This window comes from Trichechus manatus, unplaced genomic scaffold, assembly GCF_000243295.1.
Source record: "Trichechus manatus latirostris isolate Lorelei unplaced genomic scaffold, TriManLat1.0 scaffold00148, whole genome shotgun sequence".
NCBI classification, from domain to species: domain Eukaryota; kingdom Metazoa; phylum Chordata; class Mammalia; order Sirenia; family Trichechidae; genus Trichechus; species Trichechus manatus.
Window position 1 is genome coordinate 4748247 of NW_004444084.1, and position 22736 is coordinate 4770982.

Below are 22736 nucleotides of genomic sequence, written 5' to 3' on the forward strand. Positions count from 1 at the left end.
CGACTCATAGCAACTCTATAGAACAGAGTAGAACTGCCCCGTAGGGTTTCCAAGGAGGGGCCACTGGATTCGAACAGCTGACATTTTGGTTAGCAGCTGTAGCTCATCGGAGCTCTTAACCACTGTGCCACCAAGGCTTCTTACTGGGAATAGAACTTACAAAAGGCGATCTTTGAAAATAGATGCAATGAATGAGAAGGAACACATTTGTAAGAGTCTCTGGGTAAGCAATCAACTAGGAGAAGCCTGGATCAACTCTTTAACTAACAAATGTTGGAGTGTGAGTTGACAATAAAGTAAATTAATACTTGATTGGCTAGGATATAGGAAATTGAAATGTGGGATACTCTATTTTGGATGGATATGTTGTAATGTGGAGAAATTTCTAGTGCAAACATTCATAATTCAGTAATTGATTTATGATATATTTAGCCAACGTATAAATGGTAGGTTTCCAGATTCCTGAGATCTTAGGTGTTTCTGTTAATGTTATGCTTTGGGAATTTAAGTGGGGAGTAGAAAGCATCCTTGGACTCCTGCCCACTTTTGGAAGACAGTGAGTTAAGGTAACTTAAGTATCACTCTTTGTAGTGCATACATCCCAAAACCGAAGATAAGGAAACCATCAAAGTGGGAAAAAATAAGATTAACTCCAATGGCCCAAATATGTTTAATCTGGGGTATCTATTCCAGTGGATTGGGTCTTTCCTGTAGTATTTAAAGAGTGGTGAAGTAGTGCCAGTGCCCTGGTTACATTCTTACTAAGGGTGTGACCCTATGAGACCACTGGGCCTGGCCTCTGGAAGGCTTTCACTCTTAAGGATGGTAATGGTTGATGCCCCTGGTGGCACAGTGATTAACAGCTTGGCTGCTAACAAAAAGGCTGGCAGTTGGAATCCACCAGCCGCTCCTTGGAAACCCTATGGGACAGTTCTACTCTGTCCTAAAGGTTCTCTGTGAGTCGGAATCAACAAGCAGGAAAGGGTTTAGGTTCGGTTTTTGGCCCCATGGGGAGAGGGTGATTTGCTTTGGAGTCCTGCCTTGCAAGAACCACATGCCTACTGGTAAGTCGGGGAGCTCCTTGGGAAACATTAATCCTTGCTATGGGAGGGTTGAGAGGCTACCAGAAATCTACATTTTGATTCAGAGAATTCTTTCTTGAAAGATAACATATATTTCTTTATATGATTTCTTTTTAGTGCCATATTATGTAAACATTTTAAGATTAAATGCTAAAATGTGAACAATCTTATAAAACAAAGTCTTGGGACAAATGATACACAATGTAAACTTGGCCTCTAAAGTAAAAAAAAAGAAGAATCAGCAAGATATAGTATTTCTTTTCAAGCCATAAAATAGGCTTTTATAACCACAGCATAAAACTTCAGTATAGCAAGAATTAGAGCATGAAAAGAAGCCACCTTTCCCCCTATTTATTTACTTAGAAGTTGCATACCTAGAATCCTCAGCTCAGCACTAGCATAAATGGCTCCATATTTATTTTCAGCCAAACACTGATACATTCCAGCATCTGACTGATTCACGTTGTGGATCATCAACACTCCATTAACCATCTGAACTCTACTCTGTAATGGAATAGAGAAAAAAATCAGATCTAGAAAGTAAACAAACGATGCAGATATTGTGGGTACTCTCCCCTAGGCCAGAGAAAGAAAAGCTTTGCATTAATGCAGTTAAACATTATTTGGCAACTTAGCAATATTTACTATTTATTAATTTGTTTATTAATGACTTGTCTCTTATAAATTATAACTATTTCTTGGACAGAAAAGAAATAATAGCTATATTTTCCTGGAGTGTTTCATAAAAGTTTTATTTTTGGTTTTGTTTCTAAATTGAGCTGTCTTTGGTACACCAGTGGAGCTTGTGAAACACAATTCACAGATAAAAGCATATTTGGATGTATTTTACAAACGAGGAGCAGGGGTACACTTGATGGAAAGAATTGTGGCTATAGATACATACTAAAAAATAGCCAACCAAGGTCATAACAAGAATCCCTTCACTTTATTGATCCAGTTAGGAGTTTTTCTTTTCCCTCACTTCATAAGAAATTAACACACACACACACACACACACACACACACACACACACACACACAAAGACAAACAAACAAAACAACACTACAAACTGCCCTGCAACTGGATTTTGTATACAATTATTGGTCTGAATGTATGAACTCTATTATCAGAACAAACTATAAAAGACAGAAAATTGATTATGTGCATATTAAGGTAAACTGAAGCCATTAGCACACTTCTAAGACAGATTTTAAATTTAAAGTGTGTTAAACAACCAGGTGTTTTGTCTACTTAATGCCAAGCAAATCATTTTTTAAATTTTAGTGAGCAGTGCTTTGATTGTCTACCAACAGAGATGCTAAGTAATTTGACACAATTTTCAAAATACGCCCATTCAAATAGCAGAAGTATTATCTGCCAGTAGAATTTACTTTACTTGGACACTGGGGGTAGATAATGTGACCAGCATAGCCCCTTTCCAAGGCTTCTCTGGTATCCTAGGAAAACTACAGAGAAAAAACCAATGAATCAATGTCTCAGGAATTTTTTTTACTAGTTCTCTTTAACAGCTCTGTAGTCCTTGTTATTTGTGCCCTTTTCTATGTTTGTATTTGTTTTGGCCTAACTGGTCTTAAGGAAACCCTGGTGGTGTGGTGGTTAAGAGCTACTGCTGCTAACCAAAAGGTTGGCAGTTAAAATCCACCAGGTGCTCCCTGGAAACCCTATGGGGCAGTTCTACTCTGTTCAATAGGGTCATTATGAGTTGGAATCGACCTCACGGCAAATGGTTTTTTTAACTGGTTTTAGGATAAGAGAATATTGGAGCTGGGTAGAACTGTAGGGATTATCTGATCCAATCTACATTTTAAAAAGGAAAAAATTGAAGCCCAAAGAGGTAAATGACAGGCAAGAGGTCCCCTGAGTAGTGGTAGGACCTGTGCAGAACCTGTTCAGAGTCTCAATGACTTGTACTTCTCCTTCCATTTTGTCCACAAATAGTGAACTATTCCCTCTCTGAAAAGGTCACAACAAAGCAAAAAAGTTAAAATTGTTATTGTCATTTCAATGTTAAATAGTAATTGATTTATTTTTAAATCCAATATATATTAAGTTGTTTTTAAAATATATGGTAGATTTACTGAAAAGACAAATAACATTTAATGCCTTAATAAATAAGTCTAGGATAGCAGGATGTCATACAAAGAACCCTGCCCAGCACACAGGAGACGAGGATTCTACTCCAATCTCACCGTCTGTCTAGCTGGGTGATTCTGGGCATGTCGCTTTACCTCTGGCGATTAACTTCATCATGTAAAGTGACAGCAATGACCTACATGACAACTAAAGGCAGCTAGAAACTGCAAGGATCCTATGATAATCATTGATATTTTCCTATGAATTCATAGGATTGAAAAAAATTTCAGAAACACTATTATCCAAAAAGATAATGAGGTGATTAAGTAAAAAGAAAATTTTTTTAATGTATTTATTATATTTCTCAATTGAAATATAAGGCAGAAGTAGGAAATGGTTTCCAATAAAACTAAGAGAAGAAAACTAGTTTTTCCTGTGTGAAATCATGCCAAAAATTACACTGAAACAAGTTAATACTTACTGACAGTACCTGAGGCGAGAGGGGAACTCCATTCTTCAGCCAGCGGTATGTGGGCCTGGGTTTTCCAGTGGCCTTACATTCCCATCGGAGAGGGCTTCCGCTGTCTAAATAAGTATCATTCAGTTTTTCTACCCAGTGTGGGTAGGCTGTAAGTATTCAAGCATTAAAGAAAGGTGATTTTATCTCTCAAACACTGTTTAACAAGTTCCAATTTCACATGGAAATATTCAATGCAATTTTTTAGCAATTCATTAACCATAGGTGTTTGGAAGAAACACAGTATTACATTACACACAGAACAATATTTACTGTGTAAAAATACATATAGCAGTGAAAGATTCTGATAATTTAAAATGCTTTTGTAAGGAAAGTGTAGTGGGATATGTTACTGTTTTCTTTACCCAATTTAAAGCAAGTGGTTTGATTTTCCCTGAGGCACAGGAACTTCTGTAGTGGGAAGTCAGGTACTTAGGCAGAGGTATTGCATTTTCAAAGAATTGGGACAGCTTTAGCACAAGCAGAAGTAATACAGCAAGTCTGTTTGCTGAGCAACTTCTTTGCTTTTCTGCTTTTTTTTTTTTTTAATTGAAAAAGAAATTTGTAAACTCAGATTTTACTTGGTATAAAATACATTTCTTAATTTACTAGTATTCTACAATAATGAAGTATTTTTTTTAAAAAGCTTTCAAAATTATGAGTTAAATAAAAAATCTCCTATATAAAAAAGGGATAATGTTGTAAATGTATGAAATTCCTAAGATTACAAGTTAAAGTCTTTCCTCTACTGACTGATTTTTAAATTAAAAATAGTGACTATGAATGACTATTTGACTAAAAGTATTTTGTTTAAAAAACATGAAGCAATAAATATGAAAAAATATTAAACTGAATTGATTGTTTCTAGCAATTTTTTTTGGGTACAAGAATATACAGTATTTTACTTTATCTATGCTAATTAGGACTTGATCGTTCATTCATTCATATGTTCATTCACCTCATATTATTTTGTCCTTGCTCAATCCTAGAGGCTGTTAGGGATACAGATGCACATCTTAGTCCTACATTTAAGGAGTTTATACTGAGGTAGGTCTAAATTCAGTGTTAAGCAAAAGGATAGAGTAAAGCAGGAGATAATATGTGTTGAAAGAAACTACACATGAATGTCAAAATAACAGGTCTAAAGGGACAATAGATGTCCAAAACCAAAGCCAGTTTTGAAAGGAGAAAGAGCAAAAGAGAAGGAACTCTCATTTATTAAGTGCCTACCATGTTCTGAAATCCTGGTGGCATAGTGGTTAAGAGTTTAGCTTCTAACCAAAAGTTTGGTAGTTCAAATCCACCTGGTGCTCCTTAGAAACCCTACAGGGCAGTTTTACTCTGTCCTATAGGGACACTATGAGTTGGAATCGACTTCATAGCTACAAGTTTGGTTTTTTTTTTTTTTTTTTTGGTTTTTTACAGTGTCCTAGACACTGTGCTAAATTCTTGACCTCTATAACATTAATCCTTAAAACAAATAGATCCCAATTTATGAATAAGGAAAAGTTGGCTAAAAAAGGTTAAGTAAATTTACCCAAGGTCATGAAGTCAACTAAGGGTTAGAAGTCACTTTCAAATCTAGGTATTTCTGATTCCAGAGCACTCACACTACTACCATCCCACTCTGGCAGAGTCAAAGGTGAATTGGTAGCAGTTGCTTTATTCTTCACATATTTTAACTCCTGCTTCTCTCTAAATGAGAATTCTGTTTTTAATAGTTTATTGGTCTTCTAGCCAATGTAGTCTGGTCTTTAAGGAGCTCTACCTGGGCATAGTCAGGGTTTCTAGATGTTTGAATACACTCAGTGATTGAATGTCTAAGCCTAAAAGCTACCTCAAAAATCTTAACCTAGTGAGTCTCAAATATTGACCCAGACTTTTGTGCCTGAATTTGAAATCTGTCTCTTTGTAGTTACATGTCATATATGCTACAAATACTGATAGCAATGGTAAGGTACAAAAACAGTATTAAATTCTACTTTCACATTTGGGCTTTCTATAAACTTTCATACCCTACTTTTATGGACTATACTATGCATGGTCCCTATACTCCAAGTAGATGGGTTTGCTGTCTCCCATGCACACCTTGTACTTTGTTCAAGTTGTTTACTTCCAAGGGATAGTCTACTTCTCTATCTCTTTTAGTTTTACCCATAATTCAAGATTTAATCTAAATTATATTAATCCCAAATTCAAATGGCAATCATCTGCATTGTCTCTGAACCCCTATGGGTTTTATTTACTTGGAAAATAATTATATGCTGGTGTGTTACCCTTTTTCCATTACTATCTTACATCAGTTGGCTATGGTTTGACACCCCAGCTAGACAGAAAGATCATCGGGACCAGAGTTGACATGACGTAGACATTCTTTTAGACACAACACTGACCCATATATAATAGTTGATTATAAATCTTGGTTGGTTATACTGATTAATCCATCTTTTAATATACTATGAATAGCACTGGTATATGCAGCTTATGGAAATTAAACACGAATTGAAAAGAGATCTTAAAAAGTTACTAAAATGAAAAGCTAGGAAAGAGAGATCTATTAAAAAAATACAAACAGATTGTGTCATCTGGAAAAGTAAAACAACTAGAAATCAATATAGTATCTTTACAAACGTATTTTGTATTATTCTATAAAATGACCTAACTTAGAGTTACAATTACAAGATGAATTTGTTATAGGAATCAAACAAATGATCAATGGAACAAAATGAATTAATTCTTGCTTTCCTTTCTTCTTCAAATGTTTATTGGACACCACTATGCACACAACATTTAGTACTGGAAATACAAAGATAAATATGTCACAATGTCTCTTTGCTGTCAGTTCAAAATCTAGTGGGTGAGAGAGACAGGAAATTAAAATATTATCCAAATTCACTCTACCAACAATTCCACAAATAAAAAGGGCCTATTACACTGTCCCTAGAATTTAAAAATAGCTCTCAATTTATCAAGTCTTGACTGATAAAAGATCAGTGTGATTTTACTATTACTCTCCCTGGTTTATGAATCTTTGTGCCATAGCTATTCTGTATGTATAAAATCCATATCTACATATATAGCTACATATATGTATGTATATACATATAATCAATAATATAAAAAATTGAAACAATATAAATTGGAGGTATTGCTGGGCTGTTTCTCTAGATGCCATATACAATTAGTATATATAAACTGCTCACTAATTGATTTAATATAAAAGATTTTAAGCAATCCAGACAAACACACACATACACACATATGCACACAAACACAGAAACACACACAAACAAATCATAAATGGAATGTGGGTTGTGGATCATGCTATAATGGAGTTAAGATCCATACTGGAGAAATGATGTGAATGTCGTAATTGAATAAACATTAATTAACATTCATGCTATTTGGATATATGAATTGTCATCCTTCATGTTATACCTAAAGAATGTTAGTTATGTGTAATACAAGATCAGCTTGAATTTCACAATAGATTTTGTTTTTACATTGCAAGATATTTTATAAACCACTAGGTCTGTACTGTATGAATCAAAAAGAATTATGCAAAGGAGTAATGGTTGAATTTATAAAAATTTTAAAAATGGAAAACTGGATTATGGCCTGAAATGTTCATCTTAGGCCATGAGGCATAAAAGACAGTGAGGTATTTTTAAATTGCTTAGAATAACAAGAAAATTATTGGTAATATAAAATAAAAGGCACAAAAGTTACACTTAAAAGTTTTATTTGGCAAAGGATTTCAGGGAATGAAATGGCAATGATTTTGGCTTTTGAATAATAATAAAGTAGAGTTAACATATAACAAGATGTAGTCTGGATGGTGGGGAATCAATGCTCCATCTGAAAAAGAAAATTCCATGGTGGACCACGTTCAAAGCAAACTGAATAACTACATCTATCTAGCTTTTGTCAGGTTACCTATTTTAGGGTGTGGGAACCTGAGGAGACATACGGCAGTTTAAACCCAGGAGCTTTTAAAAATATCACCAGAAGACAGTGTACATTACTTGTGTAATGCATTTGAGCTTCAGCTCAGTCTCTGGGTTACATTTTTCAAAACACTAAGCAGATGTGCATAAAGAAAACTCTTGCTTATTATCTATATTCTGTAGCTCCCTACTGATAAATGCTAAGTGTTATTGGCCTCCTTCCTTGCTCAAGTACTAAGGAGTCAGTATATTTTATTCACATAGATCACTTTCAATATTATAACTCTCACCTGTGGGCCTGTGAGAGAAAATGTGGTATATTGAAAAGAGGATAATCATGGAGGTGTATGTGGGTTTGAATCCCAGTGCTACTATGCCCTTGCCCTAATATGTGATCAGAAGTAAGTTACTTAATCTTAATGAATCTCATCTCCAAGCTGAGATAGCAATTCCTATTTTAATGGCTACTATGATGATGATAATGGAGCCCTGGTGGCACAGTGGCTAAGAGCTCCACTGCAACCAAAAGGTCAGCAGTTCGAATCCACCAGCTGCTCTCTGGAAACCTGTGGGGGCAGTTCTGCTCTGTCCTATAGGGTCGCTGTAAGTTGGACTTGACTCGAGGGCAATGGGTTTTTGTTTTTTAGGATGATTAAGGAGCCCTGGTGGGGCAGTGGTTAAAGTGATTGACTGCTAACTGAAAAGTCAGCGATTCAAAACCACCAGCAGCTCTGTAGGAGAAAGATGCGGCAGTCCGCTTCCGTAGAAATTTACAGCCTTGAAAACCCTATAAGGGTCACTATAAGTTGGAATAAACTTCACAGCAGTGGGTTTGGTTTTTGGGTACTATGATAACTGGACATAATAAATATTGGTTATTTCACTCACATCACTGAATCCATTGTCCATGCATTAGCTTGATCTTTATTTTCTATCATTTTATATATATATATATATATAGACACACACATACATACACACACACATACATACATACATACATACGGCACCATTTTCATAATAAATTTCAGTGTGAGAAAGTTTCTCCAAAGAAATAGGATTGAGAAATTTTCTTTATTTAGAAAATCAGTCATCAGGGGTCTAGATTTTATATCATTTTCTACAATAAATCCTTAATATATTTTAATAACTAAAACATCTTTATAAATCCTGCCTAACAAAGCTAAGCAAAATTGCCAAGAAAAGAATAATAGAGAATGAGAACTAATGACAAAGATTTTCATATTTCCACAGTTTTGTCTAACATAAAAAAAAAGTGTGGTAAATAGGAAGCAACCACTCTCCACGCTATTCTCCTTGCCTTAGCTCAGGTCCTCAATGTCTTACTGAGAGATAGCAGACTATATAGTTATGCAGGGGCAAAGATGGGGAAGAGAGAGACTGAACTGTGGCATCAGTTCCAGTTCTAAGTTGGATTCTGGCTCTACTGTTCATTAGCAATGGGACCTTGTGTAATAAGCCTCTTAACCTTTCTAGTCTTTAGTTTCCTTATCTGTCAAGTGGGAATTCTAATACCTAAAGGTTATTGTGAGTTAATGTATGCAAAATATCTATTGGTACGGTAGTGTCTAGAATATAAGTTCTTGACAATTATTGCTGTCTTCTTACACAATTAATGTGGACCTTCTATGTTTGCCAGCTGAACCCTCACCCCCACGAGGTATTTTCATAAGTGCACTATGCTAATTTTTTCACATAGCACGTTTATGAAAATACCTCATGGAGGGAGGGCAAAGTTGACAAACAAATGTAGAAGCCATGCCTTATTTATGTAAAAATATGATGGTTTCCTTCATCAGTTCTTTAGTCTCTCCTGACTTTCACCCATTCTTTTTAATGTATATTGTAGAATAATGTGCATAACTAAGCTGTTAATATTTCTAATAGCTGTAGAGTTTTAATAAAAATTATCCACTGTGTGCTGAACATCATTTTCAGTTCTAAAAAGAAATAGAAAAAAATAAAAATAAAAAACATAGTGTTCGACTTGAAAAATTTACAATCAAATTGGAGTTATAGGAAGTCATTAACCTTTCTGAGGATGCAGTCTAGAAATTTAAAAAAATAAAGAAATCTATAATACTACACTATACTTAAAATAAAACTGTACTCCTTATTGAATATTTAGTCTATGCTGTGTAATTGTATTCTAAGCACTTTGGTTATAGGTATGTTTTAATACTGACATATCTTTAATCTCAATAGTAATTATAAACAATACACAATGACCTTACTCCATAGAATGACAAAATACTAGTTGGTTGGGCACCTGATATACAGTCAAAAATTATAGATTACACATATTTATATAATTTTTTTCTGTACACATACTACCTCCCATTATGAGAGTTCCTTACAATGTAAAGCTGCTTAAAGATGTTTGATATTTGATCTTTCTTTCTCTTTCCTTTCTCCTTCTGTTTTTCTTCCTTTTGTTCTCTCATTATTTCTTTTCTTTTTAATTTACAGCCTTCACAAGTAATATTCAACTTACATGGGAAATATAAGGACTTAAAATCTGATTAGCTAGTTAAAACTAGGTCTTTTTGATCAATCATCAGATACTAAAGGGGATAGAAATAACCAAATAAATTATTTCACCCACAAAACTATATTATAAATAAAAGACAGATTCAATACAATAAGTATGCATTTTATTCTACGGTTCAAAGAACTTTCAAAATTTTGTGTTTTCTTTTTTTGCTACAAGTATTTTTTTTAATTTTTATGAGTATAATTTTTTCAAACCTATGTTTGTGTTGATTTAGACATGTGAATTTAATTTTTATGTATTTAATTACCATGTATCTCTTTATTTATATTGCTTCATTCTGTTGTATCATGTTTACAACACAGATGCTGAGTCATAAATAATAACAAATGTGGCTTAAGTTTATGTCTACCATCTACTTTAGCGCTCACTTGTGTACTGCTTTGGAAAAAATAAAGTGGGTCTAGAAACGCAGCCTTAGAACCCTGGCTCATCTTTAGAGTCTAAGATATGAGCAGGCAAAACATTCCCATAATTACACTTCCAAAAAAAACATACCCTCACGTCAGGAAAGCCTTGTTCTTTGTAAATACTGATAATTTGTGTAAAAAAAGTTAGCCTCTATTTTTTTCCAATAGGAGAAGACCAGGTACTACAGTTTCCAACAGGACCCATTCTACTGAGGGATGATTCTAAATATAAACCATGGAAGCAGTGGAATATTCATGCCTCATGCCATTCTGTAACTACTGCCAGCCAGCTGGAAATGGTGGCCAAGATTCTTTCTATGTTTTAGATAGTTTGGCAAAGAGAAAAGCTCTCTAATCAAACACCAACATTTTTCAAAGTACAAAAGTAGGGTGACCATGTGGTAACTGAGATACTTCTATAAATGAAATAGGGCACCGTCCATAACTGCCCCAGGGCAGCTGACATCTATTTAGGGCAAACCAAGATGTATGGCACCTGATGGAGCCTGCTACAATGAGACCGTCACATGCTTCTAAGATACCTTCCCTAAACTGGCAGAAACATATGCCAAGTAGCTAACTGGCCCACTTTCTTTTGCTGGGCAACAATCAAAGTCATTTTTTCTATTTCTGTCTTTACCTGCCTGGCTCACAGTGTACATCTAATTGTGCATGACAAAGAAAGCCCACAGACTGTTTCTTACTAGCACACCCTCCCACCAGAGGGGACACGAGTAATATTGAATGAAAGCAGTTTTTTTTTTTCAAATTTTTTTAAACCTACTTTCCTGGCAATAATCATTATTGCCTATGAATCTAGTAGCTAGTGTGGTTTGGGAGGCCTTGCAGGAGCCCCTGACCCCAAACCGTACAATCAAATTCTCATTTAGGTGTGGGCCATTCTTCAAGACACAGGGAGATTTGGGACTTTCCCTCCTGACCCTAAAAGTAACAGGCACTTCTTTTACATTTTGTGGTTTTGAGTAGCAAAGTTCTGGTTAAGCTCTTGTTCTTCATTATCAAATTTTAATCTGTAAGGAGGGACTAGTAATACTTCACACTGTTACTGTGAGGATAAACTGACATAATGTATTGGAATGTTAATCATTTTTCCATTGGGGAACAGAAGCATCATTTATTCTCCCTATATTTAGAAAGGGAGAAAGATGTGGCAGTCTGCTCCTGTAAAGATTACAGCCTTGGAAGCCCTGTGGGACAGTTCTACTCTGTTCTGTACGGTCACTGTGAGTTGGAATTGATGGCAATGGGTTTGGTTTTTTTATGGTTAGAAAAAGGAGCTTTGATGGCATAGTGGTTAACTGCTCGGCTGCTAACCAAAAGGTCTGTGGCTCGTAAAACTACCAGCTGCTCCACAGGAGAAAGATGTGGTAGTCTGCTTCTATAAAGATTACAACCTTGGAAACCCTATGGAGCCATTCCATTCTGTCCTATAGGGTTGCTATGAGTTAGAACCAACTTCATGGCAATGGTTTTTTTGTTTATGATCAGAAAGCCCACCTAATATTTGTGTTAAGGAATTGTAAACTGTGTTCTTTGTAGATTTCATCCAAATTGAACATCAAAAATACAAACCAAACCCATTTCTGATGAGTCAATTTCTACTCATAGCAACCCAATAGGACAGAGTAGAATTACCCCAAAGGGGTTCCAAGGAGCAGCTGATGGATTCGAACTGCCCACCTTTTGGTTAGTAGCTGCACTCTTAACCATTGTGCTACCAGGGCTCCAAGTATGACAACAATGGCCTAAAATTAAACAAATGTGTGCTAGTGCTACAATGGTAAAAAATTTTAAATGGCTCTTTGTCCCTTTGTTTCAGGGTGCTTTCCCTTGCTTAGCCTTTAAGGTAAAGAGCGTGTCTAAAAGCTTCTTTGACTTACAGAAGAAGAATGAAGTACACACTGTGCTCACATAATCCTTTGTACATGCCTTTATCACAGAACATAGCATGCTCAGCTCTAATGTCGAGTTTTTTTTGACCTAATTCAATGGAACATAGCTAGCATTTAGAGCGAGTAATAGGCATTTATTAAACATTAAATGAATAAATGAATGAATAAATAAAATGTGAATGGCATAGCAAATATGGTTGGAGTGCTGGATTACTAAAGGAGTTATTAGAAAGAAGGAAATAAAGGTTGAATTCAGGTATTAGCATTTCCAAATACTCTTTAAGTGTCCTTGTAAAGGACGTTATATTTTTTAGGAGAACTGATCATAAGATAGAGTGATGGTCACGTTTACTTGGTGGAATCAGCATCTGTATTTGCTTATATGAATATTCTGGCTTATTGTATTCCTCTCTTTTTTAGTGTTCTCACCTGGAAAATGAGACAACTATCACCTACTACCCACTATGGGTAGCAAATATTATAAAAGCAAATAGGAAAAGTGGATACGATTTGTGATCCTTAGAAGTAAAGATGAGATTGTAGATATTTCTGAACCAGATTTCCCCAGTTCTTAAAGACAGCCTGGTTGGCTCTTTGGCATTTTGGGGACAATATAAACACTTGCAGACCATAGAGGCTATTTGTTATACAGACATATTAATTTAGGCTAGGGGTTAGCAAAATTTTTCTATAAACAGCCAGACAGTAAAAGTTTTAGGTTTGTGAGCCAGCTGGTCTCTTTCTCAACGATTCAATTCCGCAATTGCAGCACAAAAGCCAATATAGGCAATATATAGATGAAAGGATGCGATTGTGTTCCAATAAAATTTTATTTACAAAAGCAGGCAGCTGAGCAGGATTTGGTCCCGTGAGCAATAGCTTGTATACCCCTGATTTGGACCAAGGGCTTGAATAAGTTCAAAAAAGTTCCAAGATTTTTAACTTATCAGAGGATACATCTGATGCCAGGAAAATATCTCATTTTTAAGGATATAAATACTCTGTGCTGTACAAAGACTCTGATAATTCCCATTCATTTTTAATTTAAAGCATTTCTCTGTGTGGCATGATTTTACATGATACTTTAAAATTCAAAAAGGTATGTTTATAAATTACTACTTGGATTTTATGTATCTAACAAACAATATTTAGTTTGAATTAATTTGCATTTTCAGTTTGACTCTCGGGACAACAGCATCATGCTCTGCCGAGAACACTTACTGTATACTTGTAATTGTCCACGGAAGGAATTTTTTCCACGTGCGTTTTCAGCTCTGCACTCATATATGCCTGCATCATCCAGCTGCACGTTTGGTATTTCCAGCACTGCCTGAGATTTCCGCAGACGTGCTTTACTAGGAATATAACCATTAACCTTCATCCATGTGATTGTCGGAACAGGGCTACAATAGGGAGCAAAAATACTGTTAATATACTTTCCACTATTAGGAACATAGATTCTGTTATCTGGTAATTTAAGCACGTAATAGGCTAAGTGCCATAAAATGTAATCACAATTAAGGACCATGTGCTGGTTAATACCCTTCACTTTTCATGTGGATTGTCTGTTAAGTAGTTAGATTACAAAGGGATGGTTTCCTTTTCTACTTCAGGAAAGCAATTCAGAGACGATTATTTTGTACATTTTAATTATTATACTTTATTTTTAAAAACTTCGTTAGAATTTTTACATGACAAAAGTAATTTGGAGAAATTGCTAAAATAATATGTGCTTATTGCAACAAGTCAAACAAGAGCCCTGACTTAAATAAATTCAGAAACATTTCCTTCCCCACCCCTGCAAAGCTCTTCTTTCTGCAGCGAACAGGGTTTGTTTGTAATCTCCCACGTTGTCTCTATGATGCATATATACACATACATATAATGAGTTATTTTTGTTATTTTTTTAATAAATGTAAATCTTGTGTACTTGCTATTTATTATTAAAGTATTAAATCCAATAAATATTGGCCTGACTTATTCTGGGTAATAGCTACATATTATTCTATTGTGTGGATGTGGATGTTATCAGAATTAACCCTCTATAATTAGACATCCAGCATAGTCCCAGTTTTGGATTTTTTTTTTCTGGCCACTAAAAAAAAACAAACTTCTATAAACAACCTTGCACATATATCATGTACTATTGCTTTTATTATCTGCAGCAGACGTTCACAAAAGTGGGATTGATGGACCAAGGGGCATGCACATTTTTCATTTTAATAAGTACTGCTAGATTGTTTTTCAATAATATAGTAGCAGTTTCCACACTTATCAGTAATGTATGAGACTGTTTGCCCAGATCCTTGCCAGCATTGTATGTGATCAATCTGTTTAATGTTTGTCAGTATGGATGGGTAAAAAATGATATTTTGTTGCTATTTTAATGGCTATTTCCCTCAACTTTAAGAAGGTTGAATATCTTTTCATAATCTTATTGGTCGTACGCATCTGCTTTTCTGAGAATTGTCTGCTTATGCTATTTTTCTCATTTTTCTTTTTAGTTTGCATCTTTAAAAATTAATTTCTTAGAGTTTTTTAATACATTAGGGCCATCACGACTTTGTTTCTCAGAAATATTCCTCTCTAGTGTATTGTGATGGCATCTGTGATACAATTTACAAACTTTTTTGTGAGAAACAAACATGTCTATAGTTCCCATTGTACTTCTGGATTTTTTGCTTATTTAGAAAACTATCTTTAAACCTAGGCTCATGCCAATATTTTATAAGTAATTCTTAAAGTATTTTTTAAAATTATGTTGAGGTGTTTGGATTTTTAATCTATCTGGACTGTATTCATATTTTTAAGATAAGGAATCTAATTTACATAGTAACTTAAATAATAATATAATTATTTCAGCATTATTAAATAAAATCCTTTTCCCACGATACTTGAAATTCTGCTTTTATCATATACTTGGTTCCCACATACTTGAATCTGTTTCAATCTCTCAGTTCTGTTCCACTGATTTATTTATTACTATGTATTTTTAATGCACTCTATGCTCTGGACACAGCCTACTTTTTCAGTTTGATTTCTCACTATTTCCTTCTACAGCCTCTAACCCAGAAACACATCTCTCTGTGTTTCCAATCATATCTGTTAAAACCTTACTAATCCTTTGAGATGTGTCCTAAATGCCTTTTCTTCAGCGAAGTCTTTTCCTTATTTGTACAGCCAGCTGGCAGTTTTTCTTTTAAATAACTAAGTGCTTTGCTTATACTACTCATATCTCTTACAATATTCTGCCATGGATTATAATTACTCAGTGTAAGATATGTTCCCATTAATTTTTTCTTGTAGAATATAGCAATGTTCACTACTTTAAACAAGGATATGACAAACACTCCTGCATATATTTTAACACCTTCTGACTTGTTCCTTAAGAATAAAACAGAGAATTAAAATTGCTAGATTAAAGAGTTGGCAATTTTTGTTTGTTAAGGTACATATTGCCAGAATCCAAAAATCTTTAACCTTGCATTTAGAATAACCCTTAGATGGGCATGGCATATTATTCTCTTTGTATATATTAAAATTGATTTGTGATTTTTTTTTAGGATGTTTACATCTATACTCACAGTGAGATTATCTATAGCTTATTAGGTTGTTGATTTGTTTGTATGCTTATTTATTAATGAGTTGGTTGGTTTATTTACACCTTCAGCAGATTTAGTATCACTGTGATGGATGATAGTTTGATAAATGCATCAGTTCAATTGTGGGGAATTTATGTGTTCCTTGGAACACTGCTAAGTCTCTATCTGGATCTGATATTATCAATGGCAGTAATTATTTGACAGTGTTTTCGATTTCTTCTATATTTTCTTTAATTATATGGTGTTTAAATTTCTGTTCACATCAATTTTGATAATTCATGTTCCTCTAGAAAATCAACTATTTGATCCATAATGTCAATGTTTGAGCAAAAAGTAATATAAATGATCATTATTTACAAGTACAAAAATTATTTAATCAAGAGTGGTCGCATGTTGTGGTGGTTAAGTGCGGGTTCCATAGCCAGAATTTCTGATTGTAAAAGCTGGCCCTGCAACTGTAACTTATTTATTATCTCATTGCCTTGGTTTCCTCAAGGGTAAAATATGATAGGGATATCACTACCTATCTCAGAGGGTTACTGTGAATATTAAATGATTTAAAGTTCCTGGCAAAGAGTGAGCAGGCAAAACAAAAAAGAAAAAAAATGTTAGCAACGATGATGACAACGTTTGTATTTTCTTTATAATTTTAATGGGATAAATATATGTTTTCTCTATTTTTTTTTTCTTTTCTCCACAGAGGTAGCATTGTGTTATCTAGGATCATGGCCTGGCAGGGAAAGCTAGATTAAAATACAATTCAGATGCAAAGATGCTATGTGATCTGAGTTTTTGTTTCTCCAACTGTAAAATGGGGGTATGTATTTATTCTGTTAGAATGCAAACATCTAAAGGGCAGTGACTTCATTTCTTTTTTCAGCAATATGCTCACAGAGTGTTTGACACATAGCTAGTACTTAATACATCTTTATGAAATAAATAAATAAATGATGCTCATAATATTATTTTGAGGATTAAGCAAGATAAATTACTTAGCCAAACACATGGCAAATAGTGAGTACCCAATAAACGTTAGTTATGGCTAAGATTGTTCAAATGATTAGCTTTGTCAGAGGTTTGTCTATTTTATTGGTATTTAAAATAAACATTTTGTTCTATTTATTTTTGTTTTTTAATTCATGAATTTCTGTGTTTTATTTACTGATTTCTCTTTCTTGATTCAGCATATTTATATTGTACTCTCTACCTTTTTGAGCTAAATGATCAATACATTTACTATCTTATGGTTAAGAACAAAAGCATACATGACTGTCTCTGCCTTTGATATCAACTGTAGCCACATGCTATATGTTTATATACCTAGGGTGGCTTGTATACTTTGTGCTTTTTGGAACTTGGTGAATGATCTTTGTAGCTCTTTGTAGGATAAATTTTTGTGCAAGTTCCATGTTTATTGGGAAATAAGGTCTATACTCTTTTGATAAATGTTTAAACATTAGCTTTTAGATAGTTTTGTTAATTTAATGACTCAAATTTTATATTAGTGTTTTTCAAAATTTTAAAGCAATTTCATTTTTCAAAAAATAGAGCATATAGCAGAGACTGGGAATCTCAGGGCTTCCCAAAATCAATTTCTTATTTTTTTTTCTAGGTACTCATATTTGTTTTTCCTTTTTTCATATGTAATTAGTCATGACTTGAGTCTGATTTCTGGCAATGAAATGTAGTGGAAGTATTTTATAAAGTCTATGAATCCTCTAATCTCTCTCTTCCTCTGTTGTCCAGGTAGAGATATATGCCCAAGGCAATTTTGGAAGTCACAGGTTGAAACAGAAGAGATTGGCTTTCAAAGTGGCTGTGTAAGAAAGTGTTGAACTATTCCTTCATCAATACCAATCAATAATCCTCTTTTTGGACATTACACGAATGAGAAATAAATATCTTTCAAGATCTTGAGATTTTAGGGTTTGTCACACATGCTAGTACTACTTTACAAACATAGAAACTGGGTGCACTGAAATGGTTAACTAACTGCCAAAACAAGGCACAAATTTTTGGAATTTGCATAGCAATTGGGAGGAATGAGGTGTGGATCTGACAGTAGGGAGTGAAAAGATGGAGACCCATGTTACACAGTGGCAAAACATCACGTAAAATTGTCATCTTTGATAACCTGGAAAGGTAGTTCAAGTGCTTACAGAGCCTAGGGGAAAGAGTTAGAAAATAGAATGTTCAACAGTGTGTGTTATCTGTTACTAGCTACATTTGTCAAGCTATTAGAAGAAAGAGATGAGCTCAGGAAAAAAAAAATCTGCCCAGATTGTCAGCAGAACTAACAAAGAATAGAAAGAATGCAAAATGTGGAACACTGACCAGTCTGGCAGCTTAATTGCAAAAGTGGTCCCAATTCTCCATCACTATCTATATATCCACATCTTCTGCCATGTAACTTTGCAGCTCCCTCCTTTAGAAGATGGAATTTGTTAATCAACCCTTTAAATCTAGGTTACCCCTGACTTGCTTTGGCCAATAGATTGCATCTTTAAGAAGACTTGTGTGCTTCTGCTCCCTTTTGGACTCTTGCCTTCGCCATTAGAACCAGTTTGGGCTTGTCGGCCAGAGAATGAGAGAACACATGGAGCAGGGCCTTCTTATCTAGGCTAAGGACATTCCAGATCAGTCAGCCTCTAGTGGATTCTCCAGCTAACATATTTATAAGCGATTCCAGCTGAGATCAGCTCAGCTTGACCCAAATCAACAGAACCATGCAGCCAATTCATAGTCTTGTGATAAATAAGAAATGAATGTTGATTTAAAGTGCTAAGTTTTGTGGTGGTTTGTTGTCCAGCATTATTATGGCAGTAAATATTTGATTCAGTTAGAAATATCTAACTTTCTCTGGATCCCAAACTATAGGCAATAAGAATAAAAAACTTGAGTGTTACAAAGGCCCATTAAGAATCAACTTTATGGAAAAGCTAAGGGTTATGGTCTTCCCAATCAAGCCTAATTGCCTCAAGGTAGCTGCCATTACATTGAGAAAGAAGGACATAGGAGCTTGAGAATTCTCCTGGGGAATAACTTAGAGTGAAGTTACTGTTACCTGGAATTGAGTGGAAGCCAACAGATCAGAAGCCAATTAGATTTTGGAGATGACTGTATAACCAAATAGATCAAGGGCCATACAAAAACAAAAAACAAAAACAACTTTTGAATTAGCCTTAAATAAACTTTAGGCTACCAAATATGTACCAAGAGAAATCTAGCTAGAAAAGCTGTATAGTGCCCAATAAGGAAATTCTCAACACCCATTTCAGTTGCTGGCAGGGAGAAACACAAAAAGGAAAATGTCAAAGATGGAGCTAAGGTGCCCTGGAGAATAGACAAGGCAATTTCTTTCAAAGAGTGGAATCAGTATCTAAACAAGGACTCCCCCCACATACTTTCACACACACGCACATGCACACACACACACACACACACACACACACACACACAGAAGGGTTTCACAATGAATGGGTGTGCAGGAGAAGGTCATATGATGGACCAGTGACTAGTCTGGGTCCCAAATTCTTCTCTTTTCCAAATGGAGTATTTTTTTTTCCTTGTGGATAATCCATTCCTGTTCCACCATCGTGTGAGGATACATAACTCATCTTTTAAGTTCATATGTTATAGAACCAGGATGAGCCATATCTGGATGTGATAAAGACTGGAAATCTTAGATTTTGAGCTGGATGCAGAGATCAGATGGGATTTGGTTTATCTCCCTTGGGGAGGGAGTGAATGTGTTCCATATGTGGGAAGAATCAAATTGGTTACCAGAACAGACTGGCTAGGTGTTCACCAAATTCATTTCCATTTCTTTCTGGGCACACAATCAGACCTCATTTTCCAGCATCCCTAAGGTAAGGGCATGTTGCTGAGTTCTGGCCAATAGAATATGAACGGAAGTAATGATCCAAACACTAGGTTAGGTCTATGAAAACTTTCCACTTATTCCTCCATTTTCACTTTTCCTCTATCTGCTGGCTAGATAGATGATGATGCCAATGGTGACTCTTGTAGAAAAATTTTTAAGAAAGCATTTTTATGTCCTTCCTTTAGGGAAGGATTAATTTTTCAAACAAGAGGTAAAACATTTCTATCCATAAAAATTATTGATATATTTGATTGCATTAATATGAAGAATTTCTTTTCATTAAAGGACATACGAAGAAAATAAAAATGCAAGCTGCAACCTGGGAGAAGTTATTTCCCACACAAATAACTGACAAAGACTAATAGGTTATAAAACAGAACTCTTATGAACCCATAAGTAAAACAACTCATAAAAATGAGCAAGGGACAAAATAGGAATCACAGATGACCAAGAAACATGAAAAAGCATTCAACGTCATTCATCATCAGGGAAATTCATATTTAGACCATAATGGAATTCCATTATATGCCTAACATTCTGACAAAATGAAGTACTTTGAAACCTGATAATATTAATTATAGGTAGGATGTCAGTCAGTAAGAAGTCTTATATACTGATGGTGGGATGTATATTGTACAACCAGTTTGGAAAACCATTGGAATCAACTTATACAGGAGAATAATTACATATTCTATGATCTGAAGATACATTAGTTACAGTCCCTAAAGAAACTCTAGCACATGTCCACAAAGAGTAATGTATAAGATTTTACAGCAATATTTAAAATAAAAAATTTTGAGATACACTTTGCAAGTAATAAAATAGATCTTTTAAGTGTATAGTTTGAAGACTTTTAACAAATGAATATACCTATGTCACCACCACCCCAATTGGGATAATCAAGATTTAGAACATTTTCTTCATCCCAAAAGGCTTCCTCATGTTACAATCACACTCTATCCCCTCTATTTATTTTTTGCCAATTAGGGAAATTATCTTCGAAGGAATTTGCTTACTTGATCTAGTTGTAAAATTTATTGCTAATGTTGTTCATAAAATTTCTTCCTGTCCTTTTAATGTTTTAGCACAGAAATGTAGTAATCTTTTCTCTTTCATATTTGATATTGGTAATTTGTATTTTATCTCTTCTTTTTTTATATTTAGCAATTTTATTGATATTTTCCAGAAACGGGTTGGGGCTTCATTGTTTTCTTCTCTATTGTCTACTTGCTTTCAATTTCATTGATTTTTGCTGTTTGAGCTTTCTTTACTTCTACTAACTTTTAGTTTGAATTGCTTTTCCATTTCTAGTTGTTTAGGTAGATGTTTAGCTCATTTTCAAATTTTCCCTTTGAAAGCTATAAATTTACTTCTAAGTACTGCTTTAACTGTACCACATGCATATTGATTTTCCATTATTATTCAGTTCACAATATTTTATAATTTCCCTTTTAATTTCTTCTTTGACAATTTGGTTATTAGATGTGTATTTTGAATTTCCAAATATTTGGTGACTTTTCTCTGTGTACTTTTGTTATTGATGTATAATTTAATTTTGTTGTAATCAAAGAACACTCTCTAACTTTTCAGTCCTTTTATTAGAAGTGAGATCTGTCTTATAGCCCAACATACTGTTTCTTTGTGAATGATCCATGTGTAGATGAAAAAAAAAATGTTTATTCTGTTGTTGTCAGTTACAGTGTTTTTTTAAATACCAATTAGGTCAACTTGGTCAGCAGTTGTGTTTAATTCTTCTATACTTTATTGATTTTCTTTCTTCTTGTTCTTCTTTGAATAGCTAAATTACTAAAGAAGAGTGTTACTTCACTGATTTTCTGTCCTTACATTCTTCTTATAATTGATAAATCACCAGAAAGGGTTTTAAAATCTCCAACTATTATTGTGACTATGTCAATTTCTCTTTAAAGTACTATCAGATTTTGTTTCATGCATTTTACAGTTCTGTTATTGGATGCATATACATTCTGATTGCATGTTTTATTGAAGAATTGGCCTTTCTATTATTATAAAATATCCATCTTAATCTTAGGAAACATTCCTTATGCTGAAGTGTGCTTTGTCTGATATTAAAGTTGCCACATTAACTTTCTTATATTAGTGTTTGCATGGCATAGTTTTTTTCATCCTTTTGCTTTTAACCTATCTAAATTTTTATGTTTAAAATGGGCTCCTTGGATATGTTATTCATAGGATCTTGCTTTTTAATTCTGTCTCACAACATCTGCCTTTTAATTGGTGTGTTTAGTGAATTCACATTTGATATAATTATCCGTGGGTGGTTTTAAGTCTAACATAATAATACTGGTTTTCTCTCTCTCCCACCAGTTTTTGTTCCCTTTTTACCCTCCTTCCTTGTCTTATTTTCTATTGTTAATTTTTAGTATTTCATTTGAGTCCCCTATTGGCATATTCATTATAGCATTTCTTTTCGTGTGTGTTGTGTGTGTGTGCACGCACGCATGCGTATGGTTGTTCTAGGATTTGCAGCATATATCTAACAATTTTATCCTTACATTTTCATCTTCCTTCCTTTGTGGTAATATTATCATAAACATTATTGATATATACTTTATAAACCCGCCAATACATTCTTATTATTTTTCCTTAGAGAAAGAAGTAGAAATTACAGATTTGTAATTTTAGGAATTAAAAAAAGAAAATATATTTTATATTTACAAATATCGTTTAAACCAT

The 22736-nt window shown here is 34.3% G+C and overlaps 1 protein-coding gene across 2 annotated transcripts in view; it reads right to left on the bottom strand.

The window, feature by feature from the left end:
* The window catches only part of CNTN5 (contactin 5), a 1437272-nt gene that overhangs the window by 265232 nt on the left and 1149304 nt on the right, over positions 1–22736 (bottom strand). For both annotated transcript variants that reach the window (XM_023740130.1, XM_004385875.1), the window contains 3 exons: positions 13758–13939; positions 3668–3804; positions 1457–1586 (listed from right to left, as the gene is read on the bottom strand). In XM_023740130.1, the coding sequence (XP_023595898.1) occupies positions 1457–1586; positions 3668–3804; positions 13758–13939 (449 nt within the window). The remainder of the gene's footprint in view (positions 1–1456; positions 1587–3667; positions 3805–13757; positions 13940–22736) is intronic.